A 22793-nucleotide genomic window follows, 5' to 3' on the forward strand; every position below is an offset into this window, starting at 1 on the left:
ACCTAATTACACTTTGACCCTTGGGGATTCCTTAATGATAGTGGGCTAGGCTGACATTACTATTTCTTAACACTTACATTTTTTACTTATGTGGGGCACTGATTTTTAGGAGTGGTGTCCAGCAAACTCCATAACTTGAACCTTGTTCCACATAGTACGTTTTTTGTAAGGTCAGTCCAGACAATGGTGTCTGCTAAATGTGAACATCTGTAGTTCCTCTCATTTGGTCAATATTTCAGACTGTTATATTGATATGTATTGATTTAATCAAGGCAACCTAAACTGGAACATTTTGAGGCCCGTCTACATCCTCAGTATTTCCCTGGAACATCCCATTTTGATGACCAAATACACCAACCAAGATGGAAAAAGAGAAGTCCACATTCTAAATAGACTCAAGTGTGTGACTGTGATTCAGTGTACTATATCATGTGACTGGAAAATAGTCATCTTTGGCATTCAATCAGTATTAGGCTCCAGTTCCATTTCAGCCCCTATACTTTGTGTTCACAGATCTCAAATAACCAATGGTCTCACCAAGCCGTCTCATAGGCTTAATGGAGTGTCTACCATGTTCCTTTCACCTATTCATATTTTCCAGATCTTTTGACACGGAACGTTTAGGGGCTAGGGTTAGCGGATAACGTTTGAAATGGAACTAGGCCCTAACATCTGTAGCCATGGCGACAGCTGGCTCTATGTCACTAAACCACAAACCAAGGAGAAGATGTATAAGGAAATGAAGCAAGCTCTCCTGTCATGCAGGGTTGTTAACTAGGAGATGACTTGTATAGCAGTAGCTATGATATCTATAGTGATGTGCCCTGAAAAAGAAACCAATAGCCCCTTATAGCGGTTTTATTGTATAGTCATATGAGGCCTATTGATCAAAACCTCAGATCCAGAATGCGTTCACCCTAACCCCAAATTCTAGGTTTACCCAGTAGAAGGTAAGATCTATGGAATGCTTCCTCTTACACATTTCCACTTATATAAAAGGGATTTGTTAAATCACTCAGCTTACTGGTAGTGCTGACAACTCTTACAAATAAGACACACAACCTGTAGTAAAACTTTATTTTTTTTCTCAAGTCAAAAAAACAAAACATACAGAGAATGACATATTGGATTGATTTCAATACAGTGGCAATTTTAATCCTTCCTTTTCCCCAGACACCCTGTCCAGTCTGTTCTCCAACTCAAGAACACCCTGTCTCTCCTACGACACACACACACACTTCCAGGAGTCCTGGTATGTTTGAATTGACTGGACGACAGGTAAATCAATGGGATATGATGGTAGTGGACAAAGTCACCATGTCATGAGGCGATGATGGGAGAGACCAACTGCATTTATTTCAACAGTGTATTGCCAACACCTGTATCCAATGCAGGTGGTACAGTCCAGTCAATTCAAAATCACCCCTGTTGAAACGCATACGTTCCCGACCATGATTCAGATTAAGATCCCGACAAATTCAGACTGCATCAGAGTACCAGTCCCACCATGGAAGTCCACAGGCATCGAATTCCATTCCCTCAGGACTCCCAGTTCCATACAGTACTCCACCCCCTTCCCTCCCACCCACGCCAAGATTACCAATCACAGGTACATACACTGGTAGAAAAAAGGACAAACACCGATTTCAGAAAATAATCAGTATCACTTGTGGATGAAGAGGGGGGAGGGAACGCCAGCTAGTCCAATCAAAAGCCTGTCCTATTGCTTGGAGGGAACACCAGAGGAAACACAATCTGTGTCCCATAGTCATACAGGCAAGAGAATCAAAACACTTGTCCACTTCATCAATCAAACTAGGCCTAGTAAAGTGTAAAGAGCACCCGGAAGTGAATGTTAAGTTTGTCTATGCTTGGTCCGTGGTTTTCATAAACTTCAAGGATTCACTGACACACTAATGTAGTGGGTAGGGGGATGTAGAGGCCAAAAGTGCTCCGAAATGGCTGGTCTCCTTTGTTAAAAATCACTGAACTGAAACTGACGCTTCTAGAGAAGTCAACTCAACTGAGGGCCTATGTCGCCCTCCAGTGGTCAAGAGCGTAACTGAAAACACTAAGCTGAACATTGAATTCTCTTCCTTAACTGTAGTAGAGCCACTTAGCGGAAGCCTCATGAATGGACTGCATGCAAAATTGTCCTTTCTACAACTGAACGAGAACGCGGCGGCCATCTTGGCCCAAATTGGAGCCGGAATGGCAGAAACTGAACAGGGCGATTGGGAAACAGAATGGAAGAGAGACCTTAAGGGGGAGAAATCGAACATACCCCCCTCCGTTCCCTGCCCCTTCATCCAAAGTACCTGAACACAGACCCTCTTTGCAAACCGCTCTTACAAAGTCAGAAGCAAATGAGAAAAAAAAACTTTTAAAAAAAATCATTGGATTCTCAATTTATCCTCTATACTGATTCACACAAGTAGTACGTTTCTCTTTTCTTTCTTAAATAAATTGAACGAGTATTGAACTCATTTACATTTCCTAATTAGAATTATGGAACACATATTATTGAAAGGTGGGAGGGATTTCAAATAAGAGTGCTTCAACCTAAATCTGGATAATTAAAATGTATTAGCAGGTTGCTACTCATTCCTAAACAATGACAGAAGCAACAACACCGACCAACTAGTATCCCCCTTCCACCTAGAAACGCCCCATTCTCTCCTGAAACCAAACAGAATCAAATAGTAATAATATTATCTCATTATTCCATTCTAAAGTCTTTCATAAACCTCATACTTCCCAGTATTTTAAGAAAGAAGTGGTTTGCTGGAAAAATCAGCTTTTTGCTGTTGTACACAAGTCTCATCTAATGGTGAAGAGCACAGGGATGCTGGTGGCTGTTTTTGACATCTTTCAGGCTTGTCTTTGGAGTGAGGGTAAAGGGGTTTATTTGGAATGTCATAGAGGTGACAATACGTCACCATCTCCCTTTCGGGTTTCTGCATCCATGCCCTGACCATCTGTCGTCCTAGGCAGTCTTCAGCCCTGGACTATGTGCTGCAAGGAATACACCTGCAGTATATCATGGCAACCCTTTCCACTACTCTACTTCCACTGTTCTGAACTGCACATTTGTAATATTTTATGCTGTTCACCTCAACGCTGGCCAGCCTTCTTTAGTTTATTTAGTCAATATTTTCTTAACTCTTGAACTGCATTGTTGGTTAAGGGATTGTAACTAAGCATTCCACCGTAAGGTCTACTACACCTGTTGTATTCGGTGCATGTGACAAATAAAATTAGAAACATTAGCTCAATTTTTTCTTCCAACCAAAACAGCAACTGTAGATTTAGAAAAACTGAAAAACTAAAAGATACGTTTTAGTAAAATATGCAATAAAGATCACCTCAACTCTTCTACTCTTGTCTTTTTTTGGAAGCTTAAATGCTTTTTAAGGAGAGAAATACAATCCACTGGTAGATTTTTCAAGGCTTTTGGCAATACTCTCCCCTACAACTACACATCCAACAGTGAAGTTCAGAGAGAGAGACTGGGTGCTGGGAAACAGGGGGGTGAAAAGGAGGGAGGTTTTTGTCAATGTGGTAACCACATCTCCCTCCCCTCTGCTTTCCTCTAGGTACTTAGAACTCTGCTTCAGCCCCCTGCATGAAAATTAATAACAGAAACAAAACTTCTAGTTCAAAAGGCAGCCATTTCTCCTGGCTAAACTGTTCAAGTCTATCAAATACAATAGTAGGAAATATTTTTAGGGACCCCCCACCCCCCAAGTTGGACAAGGCTGGGGGTACAATGGTCCCCAAAATATAAAATTCACAAGTGGGATGCCCAGGGTTTAGTTTTTTTCTTTGTCCACCCAAACCAGCAACACCTCCAGCAGAAAGGCGATCCTTCAGTTATCCAGCCCAGGAGCTTGGACTGGGGCAGTCAGCCCCCTCTTCTCCTGGCTCCCTCAGTTGTTCTCCTCGTCACTGTCATCTGGGCTGATGGCCGGGCTGGTGAGGGTGAAGCTGGGCGAGGGGTTGCTGTAGCCCGGAGACAGGGGGCTGTAGGTGGACCCTTTGGGGCTAGTTGGTGAGTAGGTGGGGGAGGTGGGAGAGTATTTGGGTGAGGTTGGAGAGTATGTTGGGGAGGTAGGGGAGTACTTGGGGCTGGTGGGGGTGTAGGTAGGCGAGGTGGGTGAGTAGGTGGGCGAAGTGGGGCTGTACTTGGGCGTCGTCGGTGAGTAAGTTGGGGAGGTGGGTGAGTATTTGGGAGAGGTCGGAGAGTACTTGGGCGAGGTGGGGGAGTATTTGGGGGAGGTGGGGGTGTACTCTGGAGAGCTGGGGGAGTATGAGGGGGAGGTAGGGGTGTATTTGGGTGAGGTGGGTGAGTAGGAGGGGAGCTGGGGCTGTAAGAGGGAGAACTGGGGGTGTAGGTGGGCGACTGGGGGTGAAACGTGGGCTGGAGGGAGAGTAGGACGGGGAGGTGGGGGAATAAGAGGGGGAGGTCGGAGAGTAGTTGGGGCTGGTGGGGGTGTAGTTTGGGGAGGTGGGGGGAGTAGGAGGGGGAGGTGGGGGAGTAGGAGGGGATGTGGGGGTGTAGTTGGGTGAAGAGGGGCTGTAGCTTGGAGAGGTGGGGGAGTAAGAGGGTGAGGTGGGGGAGTAGGAGGGTGAGGTGGGGGAGTAGGAGGGTGAGGTGGGGGAGTAGGAGGGTGAGGTGGGGGAGTAGGAGGGTGAGGTGGGGGAATAGCTAGGCGAGGTGGGGGAGTAGCTTGGGGACGTAGGGCTGTAGCTTGGGGATGTAGGGCTGTAAGAGGGGGACGTGGGGAGTAACTAGGGAGGTTGGAGAGTACGAGGGGAGGTTGGGGAGTAGGAGGGGGACGTGGGGGAGTAACTAGGGGAGGTTGGGGAGTACGAGGGGAGGTTGGGGAGTAGGAGGGGGAGGTTGGGGAGTATGAGGGTGAGGTGGGGCTGTAGTTGGGGCTGGTGGGGGAGTACGAGGGGAGGTTGGGGAGTACGAGGGGAGGTTGGGGAGTAGCCCGGGCTTTGGGGGGTGTATCCCCCAGGAGAGCGGGGCTCGTAGGCCGGGGAGGTGGGCGAGTAGTTGGGAGACATCGCACCTCCTGGAAAAGTAGAAATGTAGAGACATGAGAAATAAAGAAAACATGTACACAGAACATCAAGCTTCAGTGTTATTCCTATAACATGGAAAAAGGTAATGCAGTCACTCCTGTGTCAGTTGGTATTTCGAACCAAACTGGTTGTTTTGTATGGTGACCAACCTGGAGAGGGGATGTAGGGGCTGGCTGGCCCCGGGGACCCAGGAGATCCAGGGGTAGGGGACCAGGCCGGGGAGTAGCCCGGAGAGAAGCCACTGGCATCGGACGCTGCGCTGGGAGAGAAGCCTGCTGCTCCGGGAGTCATCCCGCTACCTGGAGGTCAGAAAGAGTCAGGGCATGAGTCAACGGAACAGTAGAGAGAGTCAGGGCATGAGTCAACGGAACAGTAGAGTCAGGGCATGAGTCAACGGAACAGTAGAGAGAGTCAGGGCATGAGTCAACGGAACAGTAGAGAGAGTCAGGGCATGAGTCAACGGAACAGTAGAGAGTCAGGGCATGAGTCAACGGAACAGTAGAGTCAGGGCATGAGTCAACGGAACAGTAGAGAGTCAGGGCATGAGTCAACGGAACAGTAGAGAGTCAGGGCATGAGTCAACGGAACAGTAGAGAGTCAGGGCATGAGTCAACGGAACAGTAGAGAGAGTCAGGGCATGAGTCAACGGAACAGTAGAGAGAGTCAGGGCATGAGTCAACGGAACAGTAGAGAGAGTCAGGGCATGAGTCAACGGAACAGTAGAGAGAGTCAGGGCATGAGTCAACGGAACAGTAGAGAGTCAGGGCATGAGTCAACGGAACAGTAGAGTCAGGGCATGAGTCAACAGAACAGTAGAGAGTCAGGGCATGAGTCAACAGAACAGTAGAGAGTCAGGGCATGAGTCACAGAACAGTAGAGAGTCGGGGCATGAGTCAACAGAACAGTAGAGAGTCAGGGCATGAGTCAACGGAACAGTAGAGAGAGTCAGGGCATGAGTCAACGGAACAGTAGAGAGTCAGGGCATGAGTCAATGGAACAGTAGGGTCAGGTGGGATGGACCATGCTGTACCCCCGGGATATTGTCAAAGTCCACCCAGGTTGAGCCTTACCAATGCTGGGGGACCAGGCACCATAGGCGGGGGTGGCTCCAGTGTTCCAGGGGGTCATGGCAGGGGACATGCCACTCATGGGGCTAGGCGCCGAGCCAAAGAACATTCCGGTGGCTGTGGAAATGAAGACACATTTTAGACCACATTTCATGTGTGCATACTGTATTCATAATATATCTTCATTGAGATGTATCCATATACATGACTTGATAAATGCATGGATACTTTGAAGTCAAACAGACATTCTGAGAACATACGTGTACACATTTCCTATGTTGTTCAATGAGTCCACACCAATACATTTCAACATACAATCGAAAATGTAAATCTGATGATTGAAAATGTCCATAGGGTGAACAATTCCATTTCAATTCTTGCTTAATTTTATTATTCACTGTGTGGAACATTTGTAGCCACTCACGTCCAGCCACGCTGATCCCGGGGATGTTGGTGGGGATCTCCATGCCGTATTTGCACTTCTCAGCGTCCAGCAGCAGGTCGAAGCAGCCCGTCCCGCAGGGGGCCAGCTGGCCCAGCATAATGTTCTCAGACACACCCTTCATAGGGTCACTCTCCCCGTGGGATGACGCCTCCATCAGCACATCCACCTGGGACAGGGAGGGAGTGTAAGAACAGGAGGCCCCCTTTTCTCAAATCCAGACCTCGAGGTCAAAAGTAGCTTAATGCTGATTTTCATTGTTTCCCACTAAGGTCCGATCCAAACCTGGGAACAAGGTGAGTGGAATCTCTGGCCAATCAGTGACACTTGGACCCCCAGGTTAGGTACTGGACATTTGAGTACTCCTACTATTAAGGACGGTGACTAGAATTGTTACGCAAGTCGTAAATATGTTCTAATGAAAAAACGAACTTATACCAATACCTCTGCAACATCCTCCCCCCGCCCTTCCACTTTTCCCTGTCCCCTCACGTGACTCTTACCGTCTCCTCAAAGGAGCACTTCATGAGAGGTCCCGTGTCCTGTCTGTTGATGCCATGACGTGTGATAGCCATCAGGTGACCGCGGCACGTCATGGTGTCGCAAAGCAACGACAAGTGGCGGTAGTTGACGTAGGAACCGTCAAAGGAGATGACGTGGTTCAACTCCCTCTCCAGCGCTTTACGTACAGCCTCGATACCCAGTACCTAGAAAGGAAGGGAATGAGTTATGAATATCGCAAAAAATACTGACTGACATGTTTGGGCTATGTGGCAATTAATGTACTTTTCAGGTTTAGCAGTGGAGCAACATTTTTTATATATACAGTGCCTTCGGAGAGTACTCAGTAGACCTTTTCCACATTTTGTTACGTTAGAGCCTTGTTCGAAAATGTATTTAATGAATTAAAATCCTCAGCAATCTACACACACCATAATGACAAAGTGAAAAGAGATTTTTTTGAAATGTTTGCTCATTTATTAAAAATGTAAAACAGAAATACCTTATTTACATAAGTATTCAGACCCTTTGCTATGAGACTCGAAATTGAGCTCAGGTGCATCCTGTTTCCATTGATCATCATTGAGATGTTCCTACAACTTGATTGGAGTCCACCTGTGGTCAATTCAATTGGACATGATTTGGAAAGACACATACCTGTCTATATAATGTCCCACAGTTGACAGTGCATGTCAGAGCAAAAACCAGACCATTAGGTCAAAGGAATTGTCCGTAGAGCTCCGAGACAGGATTGTGTCAAGGTACAGATCTAGAGAAGGGTACCAAAAAGGTTCTGCAGAATTGAAGGGGCGGCAGGGTAGCCTAGTGGTTAGAGCGTTGGACTAGTAACCGGAAGGTTGCGAGTTCAAACCCCCGAGCTGACAAGGTACAAATCTGTCGTTCTGCCCCTGAAAAGGCAGTTAACCCACTGTTCCTAGGCCATCATTGAAAATAAGAATGTGTTCTTAACTGACTTGCCTGGTTAAATAAAGGTAAAAAATTTAAATTCTTAAATGGAAGAAATTTGGAACAACCAAGACTCGTCCAAACTGAGTAATCGGGGAAGAAGGGCCTTGGTCAGGGCGGAACCCAATGGTGACTGACAGAGCGCTAGAGTTCCTCTGTTGAGATGCGAGAACCTACCAGAAGGACAACCATCTCTGCAGCACTCCACCAATCAGGCCTTTGTGGTCGAGTTACCAAGGCACATGACAGCCCTGGTAACAAGATTATCTGCTATGATGAAAGCAAGATTGAACTATTTGGCCTGAATGCCAAAATGTCACGTCTGGAGGAAACCTGGCACCATCCCTACGGTGAACCATGGTGGTGGCAGAATCATACTGTGGGGATGTTTTTCAGAGGCCCTTAGTCAGGATCAAAGATGAACAGAGATCCTTGATGAAAACCTGCGCCAGAGCACCCAGGACCTCAGATGGGGTGAAGGTTCACCTTTCAACAGGACAACCAAGACAATGCAGGAGTGGCTTTGGGAAAAGTCTCTGAATGTCCTTGAGTGGCCCAGCCAGAGACCGGACTTGGACCCGACCTGTAATCGCTGTCAAAGGTGCTTCAACAAAGTCCTGAGTAAAGGGTCTGAATACTTATGTAAATGTGATTTCAGTTTTTTTCTCCTTCTAAAAACTGTTTTTGCTTTGTCATTATTGGGTATTGTATGCAGATTGATGAGGGAAAAAAACAATACGATCAATTTCAGAATAAGTCTGTAACCTAACAAAATGTGGAAAAATTCAAGGGGTCTGAATACTTTCCGAAGGCACTGTGTGTGTGTGTATATACAGTGGGGCAAAAAAGTATTTAGTCAGCCACCAATTGTGCAAGTTCTCCCACTTAAAAAGATGAGGCCTGTAATTTTCATCATAGGTACACTTCTACTATGACAGACAAAATGAGAAAAAGAAATCCAGAAAATCACATTGTAGGATTTTTTATTAATGAATGAATGAATTTGCAAATTATGGTGGAAAATAAGTATTAGTCAATAACAAAACAAGTATAAGTCAATAACAAAAGTTTATCTCAATACTTTGTTATATACCCTTTGTTGGCAATGACAGAGGTCAAACGTTTTCTGTAAGTCTTCACAAGGTTTTCACACACGGTTGCTGGTATTTTGGCCCATTCCTCCATGCAGATCTCCTCTAGAGCAGTGATGTTTTGGGGCTGTTGCTGGGCAACACGGACTTTCAACTCCCTCCAAAGATTTTCTATGGGGTTGAGATCTGGAGACTGGCTAGGCCACTCCAGGACCTTGAAATGCTTCTTATGAAGCCACTCCTTCGTTGCCTGGGCAGTGTGTTTGGGATCATTGTCATGCTGAAAGACCCAGCCACATTTCATCTTCAATGCCCTTACTGATGGAAGGAGGCTTTCACTCAAAATCTCACGATACATGGCCCCATTCATTCTTTCCTTTACACGGATCAGTCGTCCTGGTCCCTTTGCAGAAAAACAGCCCCAAAGCATGATGTTTCCACCCCCATGCTTCACAGTAGGTATGGTGTTCTTTGGATGCAACTCATCATTCTTTGTCCTCCAAACACGACGAGTTGAGTTTTTACCAAAAAGTTATATTTTGGTTTCATCTGACCATATGACATTCTCCCAATCTTCTTCTGGATCATCCAAATGCTATCTAGCAAACTTCAGACGGGCCTGGACATGTACTGGCTTAAGCAGGGGGACACGTCTGGCACTGCAGGATTTGAGTCCCTGGCGGCGTAGTGTGTAACTGATGGTAGGCTTTGTTACTTTGTGGTCCCAGCTCTCTGCAGGTCATTCACTAGGTCCCCCCGTGTGGTTCTGGGATTTTTGCTCACCGTTCTTGTGATCATTTTGACCCCACGGGGTGAGATCTTGCGTGGAGCCCCAGATCGAGGGAGATTATCAGTGGTCTTGTATGTCTTCCATTTCCTAATAATTGCTCCCACAGTTGATTTCTTCAAACCAAGCTGCTTACCTATTGCAGATTCAGTCTTCCCAGCCTGGTGCAGGTCTACAATTTTGTTTCTGGTGTCCTTTGACAGCTCTTTGGTCTTGGCCATAGTGGAGTTCAAACAGGTGCCATTAATACAGGTAACGAGTGGAGGACAGAGGAGCCTCTTAAAGAAGAACTTACAGGTCTGTGAGAGCCAGAAATCTCGCTTGTTTGTAGGTGAACAAATACTTATTTTCCACCATAATTTGCAAATAAATTCATTAAAAATCCTACAATGTGATTTTCTGGATTTTTCCCCCTCATTTTGTCTGTCATAGTTGAAGTGTACCTATGATGAAAATTACAGGCCTCTCTCATCTTTTTAAGTGGGAGAACTTGCACAATTGGTGGCTGACTAAATACTTTTAAAACTTTATTTGTTATCATTTAAGATTGTGAGTCAATGTCCCAGCTTGCAAGCTGTGAGTTTGGTGGCCATTAGACCTGTTATGAGATTTTTTAGGCATGCCTGTTTGTCGTTTTCCTTCCTGTATCTATTGGTTTCTGTCACCATCCTAACATAATTCACTAGGGCTCACCGACCCAAAGGAGTCAAGACAGAGCTGGCCCTGGACACAACGGAAGGTTGTTGTCTCCCTGGGCACATGTGCATCCAACACGGTCCTAAAAATGCTGATTTCTCACATTAATGCACACATTTTGGTTACAGACCATGTACCTAGGTAGGCCTACGACCCCTAGTCTTAGCGGGTGCTACAATATTAGCAGGTTAGTTAATAGGTTTCGTAACACCATAACTACCGTAGCAATCGGTTGCCATCATAGCTATCGGTAATATCACCACAACTAGCATAGCTATCGGTAACTATGGAATCTATCCGTACCGTGAAGATCTCTACAATATCGTTGGAGGTGGTCCTGACAGGGTCCACGTCCTTCTCACTGAGGACCCTCATCAATCCCACTCCATCTGTCTCCAGGATCCACTCCTGCAGGGCCTTGAACTCTCCCTCCTCTGTAATGATGATCTTCTTCTTGTTGTCGGTCTGGGGCAAGTGCATGTACACCTAGGGAGAGGAGACAGACAGGACGAAGATCAATAGCTGATGGGTTAACGATCTGGATAGGTTTCAGCCATATTGTTAAGGTCAACCAGTGTGTGTTAAGTCAGTGATAATGTAGTAACAGATAAGGGAGATGGCTTAGAGTATTAGATGGTAATGTAGTAAAGGATAAGGGAGGTAGCTAAGAGTATTAGATGGTAATGTAGTAAAGGATAAGGGAGGTAGCTAAGAGTATTAGATGGTAATGTAGTAAAGGATAAGGGAGGTAGCTAAGAGTATTAGGGGCTGAGATGTAAAATGGTGCCCTAGTGAAGTTAAGAAATCAGACATGATGGTGTATTTTGAGTGTGTGTGTGTGTGTGCACGTGACCCCTCGGTGACCTTGCTGATCTGCTCGATGCCCTGCAGTGTCATGTCCGTCAGCATGTTGGACTCGATGCACCTCAGGAACACGTCGTCGTCCATCTTGTCCACCACTTCCTCATCCTCATGGAACTTGTTCTCGTCGCTGTTCATGATGCGAATTCGCAAGACCAGCTTCTCGGCGTTGTCGTCATTGAAGATACAGTTCAGATCATCTCCGAAACCTTCAGGGAGAAAAAAGGTTGCATTTTGCAGTAGGTTGTGTAGGAATTATATGGTCCTTTTTACTTACAACACTTCCTTATAGATCCATCAATCGGTGTTTGCTTGTGTTCACTCATCCCCACCTGCATTGATCTTCTCTGCGATCTGCTCCATGGTCAGCTTGCGGTCAGTCATGTGTTTGCGGTCGAGCTCGATGCGGAGGAGCCAGGGGGAGATGCGAGTCACGTCAAAGTCGGGCATCTCATAGTAGACGTTGACCCACTCCTGGTCCTCCGTCACCACCGTGCTCTGGGGGTTAGGGTCGTAGTAGATGGCTGTGTTGGCCGTCACCTGGAGAGAGGAGGAGAGAAAGAGAGAGGTTGATAATCGTTGTATAAATCAGCACGCAAAGAAAAGGAACAACCTAAGAAAGGAGATTGTTGGCCTGAAGTTGTTGACTGTGGTCTACCACATCACATTCTCCACTGTTCACCTTTCTGAGGGTGGTGTGTTCCAGCCGACAGAGGATATCCTTGGCCCTCTCTGCGTCGCGGGCCGCCTGGCCCAGCAGGAACACGGTTAGGGAGGGGGTCTTGGGCCGCTTGGAGATGTTGATCAACTCCTTGAGACGCGGCACGCCCAGAGTGACGTTCTTGGCCGACACACCGGCGTAGTGGAAGGTGTTCAGGGTCATCTGGGTGGCGGGTTCTCCCAGCGACTGGGCTGCTAACGCCCCCACCATCTCACCCGGGTGGGCCTAGAGGACAGAGAGGGAGGTAGAGAAGTAATTACATTAAATGATTATGATTGAATTAGATTAGTGTCATAAAAAAATATCCCATCAAGCTCTAGGCTTGGTTTTCTACTCCTTCACACTATCCATTTACACGGTCCATTTCAATCTAATAACATCTTTAGTTCATAGCAACCAGTTTTGGTGTTGACCCCCACCCCTTCCAGTCTCTCCCAGCATGCTGTGCGTGTATAGCTCTACTCACAATAGACTGGTTGAACTTGCTCTCGATCTCCCCCAGTAGCCAGTCGTAAGCCTCAGTGCTCAGTCGGAACTCGTCTGTCATGCGTCGGGAGCTGAGCGTGGAGCGCAGGTGGATGTTGAAAAGCAGCGTGGCGTTCTGCTGGGCCTGTCTGCTCAGGTGGTCCTCGCCGTTCACAATCACCAGCTTCTTACTCAGCTCCTGGACACCTGCGGCGTGTGAAAGAGCGAGGAGACGTTTTAGAATGTCAGACCGTGTCTGACTGACTACATGGCACATCTTTAGACGGTCTACAATATGGGTCTGTGGTGGCTGCAGAGTGTATGACTGTGGTACCCACCCTCTACCACTCGAAGGGGGTTGAGGTCTGTGGGGGTGCGGGGGTTGATCCGGAAGATCTTCTGGGCGTTCCAGATCATCCTGGCCAGGTTGCATGGAAGCACCACCTAGTGGGGAGCAGGGACATCGGTCTTTACAATACTAAAGAAGTTAATGCATTGGGCTGAATCAGTGGGATATGTTTGCAGTGGTGACATGTGGGAGTGGGAGAGTTCCTGGGAAGACATGGAAGTGAATGAGTGTGCATGTGGGAGTGGGAGAGTTCCTGGGAAGACATGGAAGTGAATGAGTGTGCATGTGGGAGTGGGAGAGTTCCTGGGAAGACATGGAAGTGAATGAGTGTGCATGTGGGAGTGGGAGAGTTCCTGGGAAGACATGGAAGTGAATGAGTGTGCATGTGGGAGTGGGAGAGTTCCTGGGAAGACATGGAAGTGAATGAGTGTGCATGTGGGAGTGGGAGAGTTCCTGGGAAGACATGGAAGTGAATGAGTGTGCATGTGGGAGTGGGAGAGTTCCTGGGAAGACATGGAAGTGAATGAGTGTGCATGTGTGGAGATATGTACGTGTGTGGAGAATCAGGAGATGCGCAAATAAGCCATATGCTTTTTTTTTTACACCATTTTCTCCCCAATTTCGTGGTATCCAATTGTTTAGTAGCTACTATCTTGTCTCATCGCTACAACTCCCGTACGGGCTCGGGAGAGACGAAGGTTGAAAGTCATGCGTACTCCGATACACAACCCAACCAAGCCGCACTGCTTCTTAACACAGTGCACATCCAACCCGGAAGCCAGCCGCACCAATGTGTCGGAGGAAACACCGTGCACCTGGCAACCTTGGTTAGCACACACTGTGCCCGCCCGCCACAGGAGTCGCTGGTGCGCGATGAGACAAGGTTATCCCTACCGGCCAACCCCTCCCTAACCCGGACGACGCTAGGACAATTGTGCGTCGCCCCACGGATCTCCCGGTCTCGGCCGGTTACGAAAGAGCCTGGGCGCGAACCCAGAGTCTCTGGTGGCACAGCTGGCGCTGCAGTACAGCGCCCTTATCCACTGCGCCACCCGGGAGGCCCAAGTGTGTTCATATGCTTGCGTGCGTCTCAGTCTCCCTCTCACCTTGCTGTCCCCAGTGGGGAAGATGGCCCTCAGAATCTCTCTGTCCTCCTTCATCTTCTCATACTCTCTCTCCAGGGCACTCTGCACCTGGGCATTGGTCATCACGTCCTTCACAACGTCCTCCTGCAGGGTGCGCCGCAGCGCCCGCTCATTGGTGCAGTCAAACCTGAACCTAGTGGTCGTGGGAGGAGGATTAGGGAGGGACGAGTTAAGAGGGGAAGAGGTTAAGGGAGGGACGGGATAAGAGGGGAAGAGGTTTAGGGAGGGACGGGATAAGAGGGGAAGAGGTTAAGGGAGGAATGGGATAAGAGGTGAAGAGGTTAAGGGAGGAATGGGATAAGAGGTGAAGAGGTTAAGGGAGGAACGGGATAAGAGGGGAAGAGGTTTAGGGAGGGACAGGATAAGAGGGGAAGAGGTTTAGGGAGGGACAGGATAAGAGGGGAGGAGGATTAGGGAGGGAACAGTTAAGAGGGGAAGAGGTTAAGGGAGGAACGGGATAAGAGGGGAAGAGGTTAAGGGAGGGACGGGATAAGAGGGGAGGAGGATTAGGGAGGGAACAGTTAAGAGGGGAAGAGGTTAAGGGAGGGACGGGATAAGAGGGGAAGAGGTTTAGGGAGGGACGGGATAAGAGGGGAAGAGGTTTAGGGAGGGACAGGATAAGAGGGGAAGAGGTTTAGGGAGGGACGGGATAAGAGGGGAAGAGGTTTAGGGAGGGACGGGATAAGAGGGGAAGAGGTTTAGGGAGGGACGGGATAAGAGGGAAGAGGTTTAGGGAGGGACAGGATAAGAGGGGAAGAGGTTTAGGGAGGGACAGGATAAGAGGGGAAGAGGTTTATGGAGGGACGGGATAAGAGGGGAGACCGACAGACTGACAGTGGAGAGTTAAGCCAGTTGACCCTGAATGTGTGGCCTGTGGACAGTGAGCTGCGATCCTTAAGAGTGTTGGCATTAGAGTCTATGTGATAAATAAGATGGTCGTGGAGAGGTGGAGACTATGAAATCCAGTGTTTGGGGTTGTCGTTACACTGTCAATCATTACGAGAAGAGAAGGACTTGTACTAGTTCAAGAACCTTAGTGAATCCTCGAATGACTAAGATGCAATATGACATTAACACAGAATTCAGTGAGAGCCCCAGTCTGGTCCCAGATCTGTCTTTCCCATACAGCTAACTCCTATGCTTGTTGCCATGACCTTAGGCGTTGGCAAGACAGCTCAAACAAATCTGGTACCGGGGTAGGTGAGCCAAATTACACCACACCCAAAACTCTAGCCGTCATTGTCCTCCCCGGCAATCCCACTTCCCTTCACCACTCACTTCTTCTCGAAGGCCTTGTTGGAGGGTTTGAGCGTGGCCATGTTCTGGAACTCCACAGCCTCCCCGGCCAGGCCGTCCTCTCCGTAGCGCAGCTGCACCACCTGGTTGATGGAGTTCCTCACGGTGGCGTCGTACTTCACCATCACAGACTCCATGGACTTGATCAGACGACGCTGGATGTAACCTGAAGGAACCAGATGAGGAAAGAGGTTCGAAGAGCATTGCAACCACCGAGTCAACTAGCTATGCGATCACGTCTGTAGTCCCCTCTCCCTAATCGTGCCGGGGTCGTAACTTTCACCCCTTCTTACCCCTCGTACCCTTCATTAACCAGTGCTTCTAACCAGCTTAAACCCTGAACCCTAACCCGTCTCTGTCCCTAACATCTCTCATGCCTCAGCCCCTTCACTCACCAGTTTCGGCGGTCTTCACGGCCGTGTCAATAAGCCCCTCTCTGCCTCCCATGGCGTGGAAAAAGAACTCAGTGGGCGTGAGGCCAGCCAGGTACGAGTTCTCCACGAAGCCTCTGCTCTCAGGGCCGTAGTCATCCTTGATGAAGTGGGGGAGCGTGCGGTGCTTGAAGCCGAAGGGGATACGTTTACCCTCCACGTTCTGCTGCCCCACCACAGCAATAACCTGAGGGCCACAGAGAGAGTGATGGTGAGACAAAGAAGACAATTGAAGTTAGTGGGTGTAAATTGAGGACTGTTTTCTGCCGTCATCCATATAGGAATAAAGTGCCAATGATTTTGTGCCATAGTGACCCATCGATGTCTGAAACAACCCTGGGTCGTGCTCGGTAGAGCACACCCTAGTGAAACATTTTAAAGCATTTTTAATGGGAAACAAAAATGTGCATTTCTTATTGGATAGGTTGAGGTAGTCCCTGCCTGTTTCAAAAAAATGTTCACCTTTCTGAACACAGCCCTGTTTTTTAAGACCCCTGGACGTACCTGAGAGATGTTAATCTTGGAGCCTTTGGAGCCGGCCACCACCATGGACTTGAAGTTGTTGTACTCAGACAGGGACTTCTGGGCGGAGGAACCCGTTTTGTCACGGGCATCATTCAGGATGCGATTCACCTGGTTCTCAAAGGTCTGCCTCAGCGTGTTACCAGGGGTGGGCTCCAACTCGTTGTTGTGGGCCTTCTCAATGACCTGGAGAGGAATGCAGGAATAAAATGTGACAGAGTTAGATAGTGGAGCTTGGCTAGGGATCACATCTATTCTACTCCATTCTATATTTTTTCTAAGGAATTTTCAGGGGATTTCCTCATCGTGAGTACAAGAGGAATTATTTTTAAAGGAATATTCTGGAACTTTGAAGAAAGCTCCCGATGAGAGAAGGGACTTACCTCTATTACATCCTGCTTGGCCTTCTTGATGGTGTTCTGAATGTCAAGGTAAGTCTTTGCGTCAGCAATAGAATCACCAATACCAATAGAGGCACCTAGAGAGAGTATATGATAATTAAGAACAAATGGAGGTAATATTGACTAAAATATCTGCATTTAGATGAGCTTATACACAAAAAGGAACCAGTTTACTTCAAGTGGATTTCAAATGAGTTGCCTTTTCCTAATCTGACCATTCCACCCACTGATGCCCTCCTCCAGTACCCACCCAGCTCAGCCCAACCCAGGTCCTTACCCTCAATGAGCAGCCAGTTATTGACCACCGTCTGGATGTTGGAGTAGAAGAGGCGGGTGACGTCGTGGCCCATCTCCAGGAAACAGATGTGGACCAGGGAGCCAGCCGAGGTACCCAGGGACTTCTTACACAGGATGCCCATGATCAGCTCTCCGTTCTCCACTATCACCTGGGATGTACACAATGACAGAAATAAGACCCTGTATTCTGCAAATAATAACAATACAAGAGGATTTTCCCCCTACAAATCCTCATTACCACATGAGCATCTCAGGGTGTTTTGCCAGCTGAGTGTTCAGTATTTTACCTTGGTGTCCCCAGGGGAGATGTGTTTGTATGGCCCACTGTCCTCCTCGTCTGGATGGGTGCTGTGTGTTCGGATGGCGTTGATGTGGCCCGGGATGATGAGGCTGAAGATCTGCTTGCCCGTCCAGAGTGGCCGGGGCTTCAGGATGGCTGGCTGGGGCACCTTGCCGTCCCACGTGGACAGGAACATCAGGAGGTTCATCACATCGCCCTTGGGGACAGATCATGTTCCAGAATGAGTGTAGGAAGATGAGTGTGTTTTTCCGTAGTGTGTGTGTGTGTTTTTTGTGATCGTCTTCAACAATCTTACTCCAACTTTTACAAGTGTTACATTTTTGTTTAACATGTACAACATAGTGCAGTGTATTGATGTCTAAAATTCCTGACAAACATTGACTTTGGGCTGATCAATCCCTAATGCCCTCCTTACCCGCTCTAGGAAGACATCCCTCTTGGTGAACTTGCGCACCGCGGTGAGGGTGTCCTGCACGATGCCCATGACGGGCCTGTTGGACTGGGGGGTGACGATCATCCGAGGCACCATGGCAAGCTCCTGGATCTCAGCTCTCGTCTCCAGGGACTGGGGTAGATGCAGGTTCATCTCGTCCCCGTCAAAGTCAGCATTGTACGGGGTGGTTACACTGTGGAGCAAGAGGGAGGAGGGATCCAAAGTGGTTAATGTCACCATCCAGGATCTGTTTGATGTCATATGTTTAATGATATGCAATGTGTCTTATGCGTTAACATTTGCTTTCAATTTGAGAAAATTTAAGTTATTATATTTGAATTATATTTAAATTATATTTGATGACAATAGCTTCTATATCTATTTTCTAACCAACACTCTTGTCAGTGTTTACACCAACAAACAATAACTCCTCAGGTATCCCAACTGGGCGTGGCCTGTAACTGGCTGACAGACTTGAATGGATCATTCAGGACTTGATCGTAGTACCTGAGGTTCATTCGAAAGGTGGACCAGGGCAAGATTCGGACTCTGTGCCCCATCATAGACATTTTATGTAGCGTGGGCTGTCTGTTGAAGATAATGATGTCACCGTCGCACATATGTCTTTCCACCTGAGGGAGGCAACAATGAGTTTGTAAAAGTGACATTGCATTACATCAAGTTCACGTCAATCATATTCCTTAGAAAACATTACATGATAAATTACGACAATCTGGTCTTTTGAGGGTTACCTTGTAGCCAATCTGCAGGTGAAGGTCACTTGGTTTGGGGTGAAACCGCAGGTCGATTCTGTCCCCGTTGTCGCGGATGATATATTTGGCTCCGGGGTACTGGCTGTTGCCTCTGCGCACCAACTCCTGTAACCTGGAGACATAGGACAGCCAGCATTAGAACCAATACACAATTCTGTCAGTTTAATCAATTACTTTATCTCAATGAAATATAGGTAGATGTCAACGCTTCCGGGTGTGCCCGTCAACGTTTCAGGGTGTGCCCGTCAACATTTCAGGGTGTGTCCGTCAACGTTTCAGGGTGTGCCCGTCAACGTTTCAGGGTGTGCCCGTCAACGTTTCAGGGTGTGCCCGTCAACGTTTCAGGGTGTGCCCATCAACGTTTCAGGGTGTGTCCGTCAACGTTTCAGGGTGTGCCCGTCAACGTTTCAGGGTGTGCCCGTCAACGTTTCAGGGTGTGTCCGTCAACGTTTCAGGGTGTGCCCGTCAACGTTTCAGGGTGTGTCCGTCAACGTTTCAGGGTGTGCCCGTCAACGTTTCAGGGTGTGCCCGTCAACGTTTCAGGGTGTGCCTGTCAACGTTTCAGGGTGTGCCTGTCAACGTTTCAGGGTGTGCCTGTCAACTTTAAAGGGTGTACCTGTCAATGTTAAAGGGTGTGACGATTTCTGGGAAGGTCATGTTGGCTGCGATGGAGCGCGGGACACCCACTTGGTCGATTTGGAGGTTGGGGTCGGGGGTGATGACGGTTCGGGCGGAGAAGTCCACACGTTTCCCCATCAAGTTACCTCGGACTCGCCCCTCCTTCCCCTTCAGGCGCTGTTTGAGGGATTTAAGTGGGCGGCCCGATTTTTGCATCGCCTGGGAGTTGAGATTAAGTCAGATCAGCACAGGCATATTCAGAACAGATGATCCTTTACAACTATCAGTAATCATTGAAAACTAAATAAACCCAATTATGGGTTGAATAGTTGTCCGTCTTATCAGCTTAACAAAATAACACTTTTAAAGCATCCAGTAGTCTGTGAATGTATTTTGAAATGTATTCTGAAATTTTATTTGGTGTTACTTCTCATTTAATTTAACAGTCTTCAATTCAAACAAAAACAGTAAGAGTAAATCTTTATAGTAATACTACACATCGGCAAGGGTAAGAAGTACAGTAATGTTGTGCCAATTGGTGCCCTCCCAAGTGTCACTGCAGCCGTGCGTACCCTGGGTAGGCCTGGCAGCTCGTTGTCCACCATGGTGGCCACGTGGAACTGCAGCAGCTTCACGTCCTCGGCGATGACGTGGGCCGCCGCGCCGCTCTGCTCGTTCCGCCGCAGCTGGTTGTTGATCTTGACGATGTCGGCCAGCTTGTGTGTCAAGTCGTCCTGGGCGAAAGAAACAAGAAGGATACGATGTGGTTAAACAGAGGTAAACGACAGAGGTAAAAACTTAAACAATCTCAAACTTTCTCTTTAACAGTCTTTCCAGGCCCACCTGGTTACGAGCAGAGCCCTGCATGACAACGGCGGGCCGGACAGCCAGTGGTGGCACGGGGAGTACTGTGACGATCATCCACTCGGGCCGGGAGAACTTGGGGTCCAAGCCCAGGATGACATCCTCCTCGTCCGAGATACGCTTGAAGATCTCGTAGACGCGCTCTGGGCTCAGCAGGATCTTCTTCTCCTGCGAGTCCTCGTTCACGTGCTTCCACTCGGCGTACAACTCCAGGCCCGACCGGCGGATACGCGGCTGGTAGCGCCCACAGCCACCGTGCCCCTGGGAGTGTCAGGGAGAGAGTGAGAGGGTGTGTGTTACAAGAAGAAACAGAATCAGACACATGTGACTAAGGGAGATGAAGCAGAGAAAGAGAACAAAAAAAGACATGTTTTAAGTATCGATGGCCTATAAATGACATGCCGACAAGCATCGCCGGTGGAAGTACCTTCTCCTTAGTGATGTCCTCACTGTCGTGCTCCTGCTGGTCCACTCCAAACTTGTTGTCCATCTCCTCTCCGCCCTCGCAGATGTTCTTGCCTTTACACAGGTCGTACACGTGGGTCAGACGCTTCCTGGGCTGCCCCTTGGACTTCTGCAGGATGTCTTTGATCTTTGGGTTATTCTAGAAGGAAGGAAAGACCATCACATCACACCATCACATAATTTATGGGGCAGCAGGTAGCCTAGTGGTTAGACCATTGGGGCCAGTAACTGAAAGTTTGCTAGATCGAATCCCCGAGCTGACAAGGTAAAAATATGTTGTTAGGGCCCTGAACAAGGCAGTTAACCCACTGTTCCTAGGCCATCATTGAAAATAAGAATTTGTTTTTAACTGACTTGCCTAGTTAAATAAAGGTTAAATAAAAAAAATATATAAAATAAAAATCAACAAGTCATTGGAATGTGTAACGCAATTCCCCGGACTAATATGCAATCATTAGCATGATTTATTCAATAGTGCTTATACCCATAAAATGACAATCAATTACACATATCAGGAGTTAATGTAGTGCTATATATTCTGTGTGTATGCTGTGCAGCGCAGATGTTTGGAGGTATAGCGCTGGTCAATTTCCATTAGCCTCACAAGAGAATGGAATGCTGGAGCAGATTAGTAAATGTTACATATAGGTTGCGTAGCTGCACTGTAGGTAGTGATATGAGTGAGGAATGGAAGGTTACTGACCGTGTCGACCAGAAGCTTGGAGCAGGAGTAGCAGACACATCGGAGAACCTTCATGATCTTGTTGACGAAACCCACGTGGAAGACAGGCTTTGCCAGCTCTATGTGGCCGAAGTGGCCCGGGCATTCTGTCATGTTGCCTGAATAGCAAAAACAACAATGCCTTGTTGACAAGATTTCAATACAGTAGTGGTGACCTAACCTTAGCCACAACTGTTTGGGTTTGAGAATTAAAAAAAAAAAGACTATCAAATTCAAAACAAGTGTTTTATTATCATTGAGATGAAAATTGATTGCCTGGTAACTTTCTGTACCTGCACACGTTTGACACCTTCCGGATCGTTCGATGACCCCTTGTCTGGGGTCCATCAGCCCACCAAGTTTAGGACGTCCTCCTTCTGTGGTCTCGGGGTACTTGATTCCCCCTTCTGTGACCGACATCCGTTTCTACAGTGACACATCCATGGTCAACATCAAATCCGGTTCCAAAATATGAATAGCCCAAGTACATACACAAAACAATAAAGCTGTCACAAGTTTACGACAACATTGGAAAAACCAACCTCTTTCAGGCCACATGGGAAACTAATTCAAATAAATAACTGCTACAAAATGGGTAACTGAATCAAGATATGACAGTACCTGCACTGCAATTAGAAAATGGTGGTACACTTTGATCAGTTGCATTTCTAAACCAATATTGGGTACTATCTGACAAATCACTTGTGTGAGGACCAACTCATTAGATGAACATCAATTGGAGGCGAGGAATTGACAATGCAATGATTAAGGACTGTGTAAACAACGTATTCTATTATACCAAACTAATAATAAAACAAAGTAAAGAAACATGCAGAACTTTGACTTTATTGACGTGACCTTTTATTACGATGTAGCTCCCACATATATAGGTCATAACAAGAGGGAACATCTAGACTTGCTAATGTTTGTGCATTTAACTTTTAGGGAACACCAATATAGCAGAGCAAAATAGCCAAGTTCAGTAAAAGTAGCTAAAAGTTGTCTTTGTTTACATGTAGAACTTTCCATATAAAAAGGGAGTTTGATTCATGATATGGCTTAGCTCAGATGAAAAATACTGTGTGTGCTGAAAGTTGGTCGAACTTCCTACAACATGCTGTTGCTAGCTCAAGCTCCAACATGGCTTAGCTAGCTAGGCTATCTGCAAACGAATTGCTACATCCATTTCATTGTCATAATACATTCTAGGTATTATCATGTACAGGTAAGATCAATGTGAGAACGTTCATAAAGTAAACGAATCCCCCCACCCCAAAGCAAAACCTACAAGCTCATCTGGGCTGATGATGCCGAATTGCACTCTCTTGATGAGGCGCAATGGGCATGCGCTGTCGCCGGAGGGCGGTCCGTGCATCCTGTCTATTCAAAGAGAAGCGTCCTCCCTCGGCACGCCGCTTTTGTAAGAAAGAACAGCTTTAAATGCCACCAGGACTCTGGCCAAGCCGCCAACGGTGACCGGAATGTCTCC

General features: G+C 47.5%; 1 protein-coding gene across 1 annotated transcript; it reads right to left on the reverse strand.

Moving 5' to 3' along the window:
- Positions 1–4787: 4787 nt before the first annotated feature.
- Positions 4788–22679, reverse strand: LOC115133600 (DNA-directed RNA polymerase II subunit RPB1-like). Its single transcript, XM_029667011.2, has 28 exons — positions 22593–22679; positions 21598–21730; positions 21287–21423; positions 20546–20722; positions 20098–20379; positions 19827–19988; positions 19253–19473; positions 18616–18748; positions 18371–18495; positions 17846–18056; positions 17417–17626; positions 17110–17278; positions 16815–16909; positions 16414–16617; positions 15874–16096; positions 15461–15644; positions 14144–14315; positions 13027–13132; positions 12690–12895; positions 12185–12448; positions 11835–12042; positions 11506–11711; positions 10945–11127; positions 7104–7307; positions 6583–6769; positions 6162–6275; positions 5241–5390; positions 4788–5081 (listed from the first exon to the last, which is right to left on the reverse strand). The coding sequence occupies exons 1-28, from the start codon at positions 22677–22679 to the stop codon at positions 4792–4794; spliced, it is 5043 nt and encodes a 1680-aa protein (XP_029522871.2). The 3' UTR covers positions 4788–4791.
- Between the last annotated feature and the right edge of the window lie 114 nt (positions 22680–22793).

Source organism: Oncorhynchus nerka, linkage group LG8 (assembly GCF_034236695.1).
Source record: "Oncorhynchus nerka isolate Pitt River linkage group LG8, Oner_Uvic_2.0, whole genome shotgun sequence".
Classification (NCBI taxonomy): Eukaryota; Metazoa; Chordata; class Actinopteri; order Salmoniformes; family Salmonidae; genus Oncorhynchus; species Oncorhynchus nerka.

Bases quoted from the DNA above. Each gene is read 5' to 3' on its own strand.
- LOC115133600 (XM_029667011.2), bottom strand. From the start codon at position 22,679: ATGCACGGACCGCCCTCCGGCGACAGCGCATGCCCATTGCGCCTCATC. The intron at 19,989-20,097 runs GTGGGCCTGGAA...TCTTTCGCCCAG, and splicing joins AGGGCTCTGCTCGTAACCAG to GACGACTTGACACACAAGCT. The intron at 5,391-6,161 runs GTAAGGCTCAAC...TCTGACCTCCAG, and splicing joins TGCCTGGTCCCCCAGCATTG to GTAGCGGGATGACTCCCGGA.